Genomic DNA, 14,335 nt, shown 5'->3' with positions numbered 1-14,335 from the left:
TTGCTTGTTTTGTTGTTGTGGAGTTTCCTGATCTCTTTGTAGATTCTGGTTATTAATCCTTTATCTGTAGCATAGTTTGCAAATATTTTTTCCCATTCTGTAGGTTGCCTCTTCACTTTCCTGACTGTTTCTTTTGAAAGGTAGGGGACTTGCTTCATGCTTCTGCATGTGCAAATCCAGTTTTCCCAGCACCATTTATTGAATAGACTGCCCTTACTCCAGGAATTGATTTTAGATCCTTGATCAAATATAAGTTGGCTGTAGATGTTTGGATTCATTTCTGGTGTTTCTATTCTGTTCCATTGGTCTATCCATCTGTTTCTGTACCAGTACCATGCTGTTTTGATTACAACTGCCCTGTAGTATGTCCTGAAATCTGGTACTATGATGCCTCTGGCTTTGTTTTTGTTGTACAAGATTGCTTTAGCTATTCGAGGTCTCCTGTGCCTCCATATGAATTTCAGCATCATTTTTTCCAGATCTGCGAAGAATGTCTTTGGTATTTTGATTGGTATCGCATTGAATCTATAAATTGCTTTTGGGAAAATGGACATTTTGATGATGTTGATTCTTCCAATCCATGAGCATGGAAGATTTTTCCATTTTTTGATATCCTCTTCTGTTTCTTTAAGATTTTGTTATTTTCATCATAGAGATCTTTAATGTCCTTGGTTAAGTTTATTCCAAGGTATTTGATTGTTTTTGTAGCTATTGTGAATGGGATTGATCTTAGCAGTTCTTTCTCAGCCATTGCATTGCCTGTGTATACAAAGGCTGTTGATTTTTGTGCATTGATTTTATATCCTACTGCTTTGCCAAACTCCTCTTTGAGTTCCAATAGTGTCTTAGTAGAGTTCTTTGGATCCCCTAAATCAAGAATCATATCATCTGCAAAGAGGAATAGTTTGAGTTCTTCCTTCCCAATTTGTATCCCTTTAATTTCTTTTTCTTGCCTAATAGCTCTGGCTAGAACCTCCAGAACTATATTGAACAGCAGTGGTGAGAATGGGCATCCCTGTCTGGTACCAGATCTCAGTGGAAATGCTTCCAACTTTTCCCGATTCAATAGGATGTTGGCTGTGGGTTTTTCATAAATTGCTTTGATTGTATTGAGGAATGTTCCTTCTTTTTTTTCTCTCTCTTTTTAGTAAAATTCTTCTTTTAAATTTTTTATTTAGTAAATATAAATTTTCAAAGTACAGTTAATGGATTACAATGGCTCCCCCCCATAATTTCCCTCCCACTCACACCCCTCCCATTCCATTCACATGAAGATTCATTTTCAATTATCTTTATATACAGAAGATCAATTCAGTATATATTAAGTAAAGATTTCATCAGTTTGAACCCACACAGAAACACAAAGTGTAAAATACTGTTTCAGTACTAGTTATAGCATTACTTCACATTGGACAACACACTAAGGACAGATCCCACATGAGAAGTAAGTACACAGTGACTCCTGTTGTCGACTTAACAATTTGACACTCTTGTTTATGGAGTCAGTAATCTCCCTAGGCTCTAGTCATGAGTTGCCAAGGCTATGGAAGCCTTTTGAGTTCGCCAACTTCAATCTTATTCCGACAGGGTGGAAGTTCTCTCCTCCCTTCAGAAAAAGGTACCTCCTTCTTTGATGGCCCCATTCTTTCCACTGGGATCTCACTCGCAGAGATCTTTCATTTAGGTCTTCCTTTTTTTTTCCCAGGGTGCTTGGCTTTCCATGCCTAAAATACTCTCATGGGCTCTTCAGCCAGATCTGAATGCCTTAAGGGCTGATTCTGAGGCCAGAGTGCTATTTAGGACATCTGCCATTCTATGAGTTTACTGTGTATCCTGCTTCCCATGATGGATTGTTCTCTCCCTTTTTGATTCTATCAGCTAGGATTAGCAAACACTAGACTTGTTTGTGTGATCCCTTTGACTCTTAGGCCTATCAGTGTGATCAATTGTGAACTGAAATTGATCACTTTGACTAGTGAGATGGCACTGGTACATGCCACCTTGATGGGATTGTATTGGGATCCCCTGGCACGATTCTAACTCCACCATTTGGGGCAAGTCCGATTGAGCATATCCCAAATTGTACATCTCCTCCCTCTCTTATTCCCACTCTTAAACCTGTTGAAGTGAAATGGACACAATGAGAAACAGTGACTTGATCAGCTGTTGTCCTGACTATTGATGTACAATGTAATACTTTATACATTTTAGTATTTTCTCTTTGTTTTGTTCTAGTACTATTGGTTGAACTCTGTGATTAAGAGGAATGTTCCTTCTATACCCAATTTGCTTAGAGTTTTCATCATGAAAGGGTGTTGTATTTTATCAAATGCTTCTCTGCGTCTATTGAGATAATCATATGGTTTTTCTTCTGCAGTTTGTTAATGTGGTGTATCACATTGATTGATTTGCAAACATTGAACCATCCCTGCATACCAGGGATAAATCCCACTTGTTTTGGGTGGATGATCTTTCTGATGTGTTGTTGTATTCTATTGGCGAGAATTTTACTGAGGATTTTTGCATCTATGTTCATCAGAGATATTGGTCTGTAATTTTCTTTCAATGTTGCATCTTTCTCTGGCTTAGAGATTAACGTGATGCTGGCTTCATAGAAAGAATTTAGGAGGATTCCCTCTTTTCCAATTGTTCTGAATAGTTTGAGAAGAATTGGAGTAAGTTCTTTAAATGTCTGGTAAAATTCACAGTGAATCCATCTGGTCCTGGGCTTTTCTTTGTTGGGAGGGCCTTTATTACTGTTTCAATTTCTGTCTCAGTTATGGGTCTGTTTAGATTTTCTGTGTCTTCCTGGTTCAATTTAGGTAGATTGCATGTGTGCAGGAAACTATCCATTTCTGATAGATTTCCCTGTTTGCTAGCATACAAGTCCTTGTAGTAATTTCTGATGATTCTTTTTATTTCTGTGGTGTCTGTTGTTACATTTCTTTTTCATCTCTGATTTTATTGATTTGGGTCTTCTTTTTTAGTTAGTTGTCCAATGGTGTGTCAATTTCATTCATTTTTTTCAAAAAACCAGCTCTTCGTTTGGCTGATTTTTTGTAATTTTTTTTTTTTGGATTCAATCCTGTTGATTTCCTTTGGATTTTAATCATTTTTCTTCTCCTACCAGATTTGGATCTGGTTTGCTGCAGATTTTCTAGATCCTTGAGATGAATTGAAAGCTCATCTATTTGGTGCCTTTCCAATTTCTTGATGTAGGCACCTATTGATATAAACTTTTCTCTCAACACTGCTTTTGATGTACCCCATAAGTTTTGATATGTTGTGTTGCCATCCTCATTTACTTCCAGAAAGTTTTTGATTTCTCTTTTGATTTATTCTGTGACCCAGTGTTCATTCAGGAGCATGATGTTCAGTCTCCATGTGTTTGCATATGCTCTAAAGATTCCTGAATTGCTAATTTCCAACTTCATTCCCCTTTGGTCTGAGAAGCTGCATGGTATTATTCTAATTATTTTGAATTTGCTGAGACTTGCTTTATGGCTTAGTATGTGGTCAATCCTAGAGAAGGTTCCATGTACTGCTGAGAAGAATGTAAATTCTTCAAATATAGGATTGAAAGTTCTGTAGATATCTGTTAGATCCATTTGGGCTATAGTGTCGATTAAATCTGCTGTTTCCTTGTTGGTCTTCTGTCCGGTTGATCTGTCTATTTCTGAGAGTGGAGTATTGAAGTCCTCCAGTACTATTATATTGGAGTCTAAGTCCCCCTTTAAGTTCCTTAAAATATTTTTTAAATAAACCGGTGCCCTATAATTAGGCGCATATACATTTATAATAGTTACATCTTTCTGTTGAGTTAAACCCTTAATCATTATATAGTGCCCCTCTTTGTCTCTCTTAACAGTTTTTGTGTTAAAGTTTATTTTGTCTGATATTAAGATGGCTACACCTGCTTTTTTTTTGTTTCTGTTGGCATGGAATATCTTTTTCCAACCTTTCACTTTCAGTCTGCATGTATCTTTGTTGGAAAGATGTGTTTCTTGTAGGCAGCAAATAGATTAGTTTTGTTCCTTAATCCATTCAGCCAGTCTGTGTCTTTTAACTGGAGAGTTAAGTCCATTAACGTTCAATGTGACTATTGATAAGTAGTGACTTTGCCCTGCCATTTTCCCAAAGGTATTTTCTCGTATATGCTTTGAGCTTCCTGTGATCTTTTAGTGGTAGGTTTTCTTCCTTTACCTTCTTTCATATTGATGGCCGTGTTTATGTGTTTCTGTGTGTAGCACATATTTAAGCATTTTTTGCAGGGCAGGATGAGTGGTGACAAATTCTTTCAATTTCTGTTTGCTATGAAAGTCTTTATTTCACCTTCATTCACAAATGAGAGCTTTGCAGGATATAATATTCTGGGATGGCAGTTTTTCTATCTTAGTACCTGGGCTATATCTTGCCATTCCCTCCTAGCCTGTAGGGTTTCTAATGAGAAGTCTGCTGTGAGTCTAATTGGAGATCCTCTGAGAGTAATCTGATGTTTCTCTCTTGCACATTTTAGAATCTTTTCTTTATGTTTCACTGTGGTAAGTTTGATTACAACGTGTCATGGTGAGGATCTCTTTTGGTCACGTTTGCTAGGGGTTCTATGAGCTTCCTGTACTTGGATGTCTCTGTCCTTCTCCAAACCCGGGATATTTTCTACATACAGTATCTCACTAAAAAGGCCTTCTAATCCTTTCTCTCCACACCTTCAGGAACTCCTAGAACCCGAATGTTGGGTTTTTTAATAGTATCCTATAGATTCCCAACAATATTTTTTAGATTTCTAATTTCCTCTTCTTTTCTTTGGTTTGACTGTATACTTTCCTGTGCTCTGTCTTCTAAGTCTGATATTCTCTCTTCTGCTTCACTCATTCTGTTTTTAAGGCTCTCTAATGTGTTTGTCATTTGATCTACTGAATTCTTCATTTCATTTTGATTTCTCTTCACTATCACCATTTCATGTTCTACTAGTTGCTTCATTTCATTTTGATTCCTCCTTAAGATTTCATTTTCATGAGAGAGATTTTCTATCCTGTCCATTAAGGATTTCTGTAGTTCAAGAATTTGTTTTTGAGAACTTCTTAATGTTCTTATCCATTTTTTTGAGATCCGTTTCTTGCATTTCTTCTATCTCATCATCTTCATAATCTTCAATTGGCGTGTCTTGTTCATTTGGGGGCATCATAGTGTCTTCCTTGCTCTTGTTTCCTTGGTTTCTGCATTTGTTGGCATTGTGGAAATATTCTTTGATTTCTTCACTATGGTGTTTTTCTCATTATGCTATGACTCTAGATTAAGTGGACTGTCTGCTTTTGATGGATCCTTAGAGGCATGCGATGTGTGTGGCCAGAGAGCTCTGTTTGGTTCTTCAGGGTTAAGGGTGTGCCAAACGTGACACACCCAGGTTGTTCTCTCTCGCTCGCTCTATTTTTTAGTCTTTTTTTTTTTTTTAAAAAAAACTCAGAAGGGAAGTAATTCCGCACAGCTGAGCAGAATTGAGCATAGTCAGTGCATGAAATCTGGCCCCTGAGGTTATAATATTCATCTGCTCTGCCCAAGGACCACACAAAGGGTCTATACAGTCCTCCATGTGATCTCAAATTTCCCTGCAGTCTCCCACCGGGTTGCCAAGGTTACCTAGTTTGTGTACTCGGTGAGTTCTCTCGCACACCCTCAGATTTTCAGTCTCAGTTCATTAGCTCCACACCTTCACTAGGTCCTAACCTCCTGTTATTGCTCCCCACCAGAGTCAGGTTTTTCTGCTTGGTTGATAGCGGGCGCCGCTTTACGTATGTTCAAAATGGCGCCTGCTCTTTGTCATGCTTGCCTTTGTAAGCTGAGTGGAGAGAGACTCATTTCCACGCTGGTCCCTTTTATTTATTTATTTTTTTCCCTCCTCTAGTTAGTCTGGTGAACTTTCCCCAGCGGGGCTTCAAGCCTTGTTCCCTCTAGGCTCTTTCTGCCATTTCCCCGCCAATGTCTTGGGCCGTTGACCTCACCTCCTCTTCCAGCGCTGGTGTCTAGACTCCGCAACTGGGCTCCCAAGCTGTGGGCATCCTTGCTCTCCCCGTACGTCCTTCATGTCACATCCACTAGATCTGGAAGAGTTTCCTTTGCAGTTTTTTTCCCAAGCCTTTCCCTGAAACTACAGTAACTCCACTTTTGTTGAACTATCTTTTCCCGGACTATCAGTGCACACCCTCACTATTCTGTCATCTTTCTATGCAAAAATTTTTGACATCCATTCATAGTTTTGTCAAAATGTGCATTTTCCATGGACTTTTAAAAACAGATTTATTTATTTGAAAGGCGGAGACATGAGAGAGAGAGTGAGAGAGTGAGAGAGTGAGAGTGGGAGAGATAGAGAGAGGGAGAGGTAGTCCATCTGCTGGTTCACTCCCCAAGTGGCCACAACAGCTGGAGCTTGGCCAGGCCAAAGCTAGGAGCCATCAGCTTCTATCAGGGTTTCCCATGTGGGTACAGGAGCCCAAGCACTTGGGTCATCCCCCGGCTGCTTTCCCAGGTGCATTATTAGGGAGCTGAATTGCAAATGGATCAACTAGGACTTAAACTGGCACCAATATGGGATGCTGGCACTGCAGGTGGCAGCTTAACCCCCTATGCCACAACATCGCTCCTCCTATGCACTTTTTGAAGTACCCTTGTATGTATGCAAATAATTACATATACTACGTTGAAGAAAGTGAAGTGTGAGAGCTCATAAAGAAAACTGTCCTAGAATGGCTGATTCTCTTTATACATTTAAATAGATGATAACTTTCTTCAACCAGAATTTCACTGAAGAAAGACAAAGGAAATGATGTGCAATGACAAAAACTTATGGAGTAAGCCACTGAGTAAAAAAGAGAAAATTTTAATGTTTAATTAAATTGAAGATTATGTTGGGTTTAATTCTTAAAGTCTGCCATTTATTAATTTTTACAAGTTTTATGCACCTATTCTTTGTTCTGGAGCTGAAATTGGCCAACTATTGCCCACGTTTAAATCTAGCTGTGGCCTATTTTTGTAAATAAGGTTTTATTAAACCACAATTATGCACATCTGGCCACAATAACTGCTTCTTACCTCTTGAGTAGCAGTTCTCAAAGAGGGGGGCTTTGCCTAGCAGGAGACATTTGGCAATGCCTGGAGACAGATTTCTTTGCCCCAGAAGAGTGTGGGGCGTTGCCTCTGGCATCTATTGAGTAGACACTGAGAATGCTACCAAACATCAGAAAAGCACAGGGCAGCCACAGTGAACTGTTACCTGTCCCCAACTGTTAATTGTGTCAACCTGAGAAGCCTGCTCTAGTTGGAAGATGTGGTATGGCAGTCCCTTTGGAACTGAGGTCCATGATGTGAGCCAGCGAGCACCTCACACACGAGGCAGACATAGATGCAGGTGCAGTAATTAAAGATAATTGTTCCTAAAATCAGTCAGCTCACCTTGGTCTTTGCTGTGAAGGAGTCACAGTTAAGTGGGGGGGGGGGCGTTGTGGAGATGCATCAGGAACCTACACGAAGTGGAAGTGGATAAATGCATTGTTTCACCTCCTACAGCCATGCACAATACTGTGTTGCTTACAGGCTGTGGAGTGAGGGGAGCAGGGACCCTCACATGACCCTAACGGTTTATGTCATGTGAGCAGTAAGGCCCCCGATGGCAAGATTGTCTCAGAAATGATGTAGCCGTAATGCTAGATTCTATTCAGCAGCTGGGAGAATGTGGGGAGTGTAGTACAGGTGTACACTGATGGGCGATGCATTTGCAGATCTGTGGATGAGACTGCTGGCAAAACACATCGTTGTGTCTACTTCCTCATCATCTCTTATTTTCTTCCGGCTAACAGGGTGTGGATATAAATGCAAGGGGAGAGTGGAAGGTCCTGCCCGCCCCTCTTGACCACATCAACCTTCACGTCCGTGGCGGCTACATCCTGCCCTGGCAGGAGCCTGCGCTGAACACCAACCAGAGGTGAGCGATGGGACCAGGGATCCTCTTTCCATAGCAGTTAGCGCATCCATTGGTAAGGCAGCCCACCAGCAGGAAAGTATCACTCCAGCTCAAACACAGTGTCACTCAACACCCATATTGTGTGTGTTTGCTCGTCTGTGTATAAACCTTTTTCAAAATCTGCACTCTGAGCAATTTTTAACAGCTATTTTAGATCTAAGTGGAAGAGATGATAGGTGTCAGAGGTCACCTTTGAAATGGAAATCACAATAGGAACAGCCATGCTTCATGGTAGTTTTAGAAGACTGTTTAGATCTTATTTGATTCTTTCCTAAGAAAACTACTGCTGAAAAGATATTTAACCATATTATAACTTGTGGATGCCTGACACTGAGACATCTTATATATAAGATTTTTTTTTTTTTATTGACAGGCAGAGTGGACAGTGAGAGAGAGACAGGGAGAAAGGTCTTCCTTTACTGTTGGTTCACCCTCCAATGGCTGCCGCGGCCGGCGCACTGCGGCCAGTGCACCACGCTGATCTGAAGCCAGGAGCCAGGTGCTTCTCCTGGTCTCCCATGTGGGTGCAGGGCCCAAGCACTTGGGCCATCCTCCACTGCACTCCCGGGCCACAGCAGAGAGCTGGCCTGGAAGAGGGGCAACCAGGACAGAATCCGGCGCCCCGACCAGGACTAGAACCTGGTGTGCCGGCGCCGCAGGTGGAGGATTAGCCTAGTGAGCCGCGGCGCCATTGCCCTTATATACAAGATTTAAGAATTCTAAATGTAGGTCTCTGTGACAGTTAATACTAACCAACATAAGTCGACTGCTTGCTTTGTGCCAGTCCTGTGGTAATATGGATATTTCTATTTGGATTTTATCTATTTTTCCTTAATTACAAGAAAAGAGAGTAAACCCTTTGAGGTAGATATCATTTTGGTCCCAGTTTTGCAGAGGAACAGAGAGAGCTTCGGGTGGCTGAGTGACTGACTAGGACTCACACAATCAGTAGGTGGATGAAGGGGACTATCATCAGTTCTGGAATTCTTACACCCCTACTCGTGTAACTGCAGTGACTCAGATAAAACTGAGGAATGTCTAACTCAGTGTGCATGTTTTAGGAGATTAGATCGTGGGACGAGTCAGATTTTAGCATCAAGGTTTTCTTCACAAAGGGGACAGTGTTGAAGTCTCTTTACAAGCCTTAAAGCAAAGTTCCCATTGATCCACTACTAACTCACTCCTTCCTGATGTGTAGTCACACAAAGGTCTTTCAAAACATTCGTGGAAAATGGAATTGAAAGGTAAGTTACATTTTGGTGCAAATTTTTTTGAAAATCCATGCATAGCTTTTGAATAGTATGAGTTTTCTGTGAACGTTCTGAAGATCCCTCATACAGCTAGAAGGAGATGACCCGAGCTAGACCACGTGTTTCCTGAAACCTAGTACCCTGCCTGTATCCCATTCAGCACTTCATTTTGCTCCTTTGTTTTTATGAAAACCTGGGCTTGTGGCTGTAGCTTTGTTTAGAGCTGATTTCCCCCTCTCCCACCTCACTGCAGCCGCCAGAAGTTCTTGGGCTTCAAGGTTGCCTTGGATGACGAAGGGACTGCCGAGGGCTGGCTCTTCTGGGATGATGGGCAAAGCATTGGTGAGTGAGGGTCACCTGGGATTTATGCCGATGCTGGCAATGGCCAATACTATATTTTTGCCAATGGTGGCAACTACCAATACTGTATTGCTTACAGGCCTAATTTTTCCTTTCCCACGTTAAAAAAGTTTGTGTGCATTATTTGTTATTTAAAGTGCATGGTCCTCATCCATAGGCTCCCTGGGCCTGTGGCATGCACTGAGGGTGAAGGGAAAAAGCTTTTCTCTTGGTTTTCTTTGTGCTTTGGAGATTACATTTTAACAAGTTGCCTAATATCCCCGAAGATAAACCAACTCTTTTGTATGTGTGTGGGTGCATGTATGTGCACATATGTGTGCGTCCTGCAAAAGGAATCTGGAAACTTCAGAGTGGCTAGGAAGATCTCACAAGTGGGAGACCACCGGAAGAGAAGTGGCTGGAGATATGTTAGGAGTGTTCAGGGGGTGACTGTGTAGCCAGATGGATCTGTGCACTCATTTCAGATGCCTTCTGTCAGCTCGGGCCGAGTGCGGTCTGATGAGTCTCCACCAAGAGGACTTTGTTTACGCAAGAGAACTCTGTATGGGAGAAAATGAAAGCAAGCAGACAAAACCAGTCTGTGCCCTCTTAAGGGAGACACGAGGTTCAGGTCATGCTTACCTTGTTGTTTGCTTGCAGATACCTATGAACAAGGACTCTATTATTTGGCCAACTTCTCTGCCAGCCAGGTGAGTGTGAATGGAGAACACAGGTTGTTACAGGGTGTAAAATACCACCGAGAATTATTTAACTGCGCACCTTGCGAATTTACATCCTCCCTTCTCTCAAGACCTCTCAGGATGTGTTCTGTGACTAACCTATTCATTTCTCATCAGCGACTTACTCTAGCCTACGAGTTCACAGATAAGCAGACTGTTTCTGTTTCCCTGTGTCTCTTGGGAATGGTGAGCACACGGTGTGGCATTTCCATGTGTAGAATATAAATTTCTCAATAGTTAAGACCGATGAGGGCAATCCTAGAGACCGTGTTTGTCGATGCAAAGTTGGTGACAGTGCAGAAATCATGGTTTCCACTCGCCACAAACGCGAGCTGGGGACTCTGAAGCTGTCTTACCTCATGATTACATTTCTGCCTATGAAGAGGTTGGGAAACATTTAAATTAATTTTGCTTTTTGTCCCCGCTCTGTTTTCTTTTCTCTCCGATGCGACAGAATACTCTGCAGAGCCACATAGTTTTTAACAATTACATCAGTGACGCAAACCCTTTGAACCTGGGCTACATTGAAATCTGGGGAGTAAGCAGTGTCTCCATTACCAGTGTCAGCATCGCTCTGAGCAACATGGACGTAACCCCTTTCTTCAGCCAGGACCCTGCCACACAGGTTTGTGACCAGTGAAAGGGGCTCTGGTGTCTCCCAGCACTGACATGCCAGTGCATTGCCTGTTTCCCTCGCAAATGGTGTCCTCTACCCAGAATTCCCTCAGAAACCCCAGTGCTCCATGACTCATCACCACTTGGAATTGAGGGTCTAGTTCCTTACTTTCCATTTTGTCTTCTTGTCTGCAAACCTGTGGAAAACTTTATTCTCTTACCTTTCTCAGAGATCAACCACCCAAAAACTTGTACTACCATATTTGTCAAATGTAGTACACCTTCTACACTTTGCTTCATTATTTAATGTAGCATGGAAGAAGAAAAAAGAACTATTGAAGTAGGATATACTACTTTTCTATCACTCAAATGTTTTATTTTAAACCTATGAAAAACTTTTTTGAACTTCTGTAGATACAGACTTTTATCTGAATATTTTATGTGATAATACAGAAGAAAATCTTAGGTAGAGATAACATTGGTGTTTCTGCATCAGAATAACTTAGAGGAATACCTTGAACCTGGAGAAGCATTAGACCAGTGTTGTGGCACAGTGGTTTTTTTGTTTGTTTGTTTGTTTTTACAGAGTGGACAGTGAGAGAGAGAGAGACAGACAGAGAGAGAGAAAGGTCTTCCTTTTGCCATTGGTTCACCCTCCAATGGCCGCCGCGGTTGGCGTGCTGTGGCCGGCGCATCGCACTGATCCGAAGGCAGGAGCCAGGTGCTTCTCCTGGTCTCCCATGCAGGTGCAGGGCCCAAGCACTTGGGCCATCCTCCACTGCACTCCTGGGCCATAGCAGAGAGCTGGCCTGGAAGAGGGGCAACCAGGACAGAATCTGGCGCCGCGACCAGGACTAGAACCCAGTGTGCCGGTGCCGTTAGCCTAGTGAGCTACGGCGCCGGCCTAAGGATTAAGCCACTGTTTGCTACACCAGCATCCCATACCTGAGACCTTGTTGGAGTCCTGGCTGCTTCACATCCAGCCCAGCTTCCTGCTAATGCACCTGGGAAAGCAGCAGATAATTGTCCAAACCTTGGGTCCTTGCCACCTATGTGGGAGACATCAGTGAAGTTCCTGGCTCCTGCCTTCATTCTGGCCCAGTCATGGCTGCTTTGGCCTTTTGGGGAGTGAACCCCCAGCTAGAAGATATCTCCCTTTCTCTTTCTCCGTCTCATTGTCTCTGTCATTTTGCCTTTTGAATACACAAGTAAATACATCTTTTAAAAAATTACATTAACCAATTTGCAACACACATTTATCTTTTGTTATTTAATTTGTAGTCAGATTTTTTATTACTGAATAATCTTTGTACTCAAAGAAATTAGAAAACATTCTACTCACCTTAAAATCTGAGAGCAGTCTGTTCGCTAAGTCATGAATTGTAAAATTTCCCCTGACTTGTGCCTGATTTGTTTATGTGCAGGACATTTTGATCTTTTCCTTTCTGTCCCTGACAGGTGTTACGTGTCGATGTGAGCGGCAGTAACGTCAGCCTCCATGACTTCATCTCACTGACATGGAGAAGCACAACGAGCTCTCAGCGCAAGAGCCTGATATGAATTATGGAATCTCTTGTGTTTCATACGCATAGAATGATTGTATATTGCTAATTGTCTCATGCCCAATAAAACATTTTATTAATTTTACTGTGTGTTTTTCTGTGGCTCTCAGAGGTTTAATCTTATCCCTGTGGGATAGGCAGTATGGAGGTGTGGAAAATCTATCAATGCCTTAATGACTGTGTGATTCGTATGGTACTATTTGTCATGTGATATTTACTTGAGAGCTGAATTCATGATGAAGTGTGTTGATGCATGTGTGCATGTGTGTGCATGTGTGTGTGTGTAATCATGGAATAGGCCTCATTCTGGCTAAATACACAATATAAAGTTTTCCAGGACAATTCCAGGTCTTAAAGTTAACCAACGCCTCAAAAAAGTATTCAGAAAGAACATGTGCTGTTGGCTGTAGGGAGAGGGACAACGTGCTGAGAGAATGATGTGAAGAAAAAAGAAACACAGCAAAGCTGTGCAGGAAAGATGGGAGGAAACAGAAGGTGGTGGACAATGTTATCACAGTAAGAACATTAAACAACTATGATCTCCTCTGGGAGGAGACAGGGAGTCAACTCACTTTAGAGGGAGAAGCGGGGATAGAGGAAAGTCTTGGCATTTGAGAAGAGTTGAGGATGAGATTTAAGAAGGCCAAGATGAAGGAAAGGGTCTGAGTAGAAAATGTCTTCACTTGGTGTGCTTTGAAACGTAGAAGTTGTATCTACTCCACGCCTGATGTATATAACCACAGATCACACAAACACTGCAATTTGTATGCCGGGGTTGGGGGGATAACCAAATGTGCAGCAGATTTCTAATTCTGGGGTATTTTGATTGTGGGTGCCAGTAGTTTCGTGCGAAGGCTTCTCGCGTAGCACTCCTGTGAGTTGTCCTTTCTGCCTGTCTTTGGCCCCAGAGTGCCTGCAGCCTAGCCCACAGTGGAACCATCAGGTAGGATCGCCCACCCTTCCCCTTCCATCTTTGCAAAGAGCAAATTTAAGATTTAACCTGGTGGGAAGTGATTGTTTAGTCCTCCCAGCAGTTGGTATATTTGGTAAAATATCAGCTCTGACCAAAGTAGAAGTTGCAATGTTATAAGTTAAAGCATTAAATGGTCAAATTTTAAGATAAAGAAATTATGTATTAATGTTCAATGGGTATATTTACTTTAGTATTGCTTGAAAATAAGTATGTTTGGAATAAATGTGTTTACTTTCCTATGTCTTGTCTTGTCTTAGATCCCGGGAAGCCATTCTGCTTTTCCACTCGTGTCAGCAGCTGCCTGAGGCTACAGACAGAAAGTATGTTTAAGTTGGCTCAAAACCAACTAGAACTGATTGTCAAAGTAAGGGAATTTTGGATCGGGGTCTTTTAGGTGAGTTAACTGGGAAATTACTGAAATGTAGAAAAGCAACCACAGGAATCCTTTGATTAAAAATGATGGGACATTTGTCAAATCTCTAATCAAGTCAGGAAGCTAAAGAACAAAAGTGTCTATAGCTGACGTTTAAGAAGTATTTTGTGATACCACTGAGGACATTTCAGTGGGAGTTGGATGTGGCTGCACTAAAGTGCTCAAGAAGAAGCCTCTGACTAGAGATCATGACGGTCAAGGCTCCCAGGGAGGCGAGTCAGCAGTGTGACCGTCTGTGGTGCCAGGGACCTCAGTGAGAGCCTGGTGACTGACCCCAAGGGAATCCCACCCCAGAACAGCTTTCTCAAGGCATCAGGTATGGACTCTCTAAAGGAAACATATCATATCAAAATGTACCTATCCAAATATATATATATATATATATATATTTAAATTGACATTAAATAAG

At 41.8% G+C, this 14,335-nt stretch overlaps 1 protein-coding gene across 1 annotated transcript in view; it reads left to right on the top strand.

The window, feature by feature from the left end:
* LOC100358478 (uncharacterized) overlaps window positions 1–14,335 on the top strand; it is a 285,002-nt gene that overhangs the window by 171,942 nt on the left and 98,725 nt on the right. The window contains exons 140-147 of the mRNA XM_089328728.1: window positions 7,851–7,975; window positions 9,518–9,606; window positions 10,264–10,313; window positions 10,798–10,968; window positions 12,417–12,515; window positions 13,429–13,463; window positions 13,751–13,813; window positions 14,172–14,242. Coding sequence (XP_089184854.1) covers window positions 7,851–7,975; window positions 9,518–9,606; window positions 10,264–10,313; window positions 10,798–10,968; window positions 12,417–12,515; window positions 13,429–13,463; window positions 13,751–13,813; window positions 14,172–14,242 — 703 coding nt within the window. The remainder of the gene's footprint in view (window positions 1–7,850; window positions 7,976–9,517; window positions 9,607–10,263; window positions 10,314–10,797; window positions 10,969–12,416; window positions 12,516–13,428; window positions 13,464–13,750; window positions 13,814–14,171; window positions 14,243–14,335) is intronic.

This window comes from Oryctolagus cuniculus, chromosome 3, assembly GCF_051225735.1.
Source record: "Oryctolagus cuniculus isolate XC-2025 breed Fujian yellow rabbit chromosome 3, ASM5122573v1, whole genome shotgun sequence".
NCBI lineage: Eukaryota > Metazoa > Chordata > Mammalia > Lagomorpha > Leporidae > Oryctolagus > Oryctolagus cuniculus.
The sequence above is the reverse complement of the archived record's forward strand: the minus strand, read 5'-3'. Positions and strand labels throughout refer to the sequence as shown.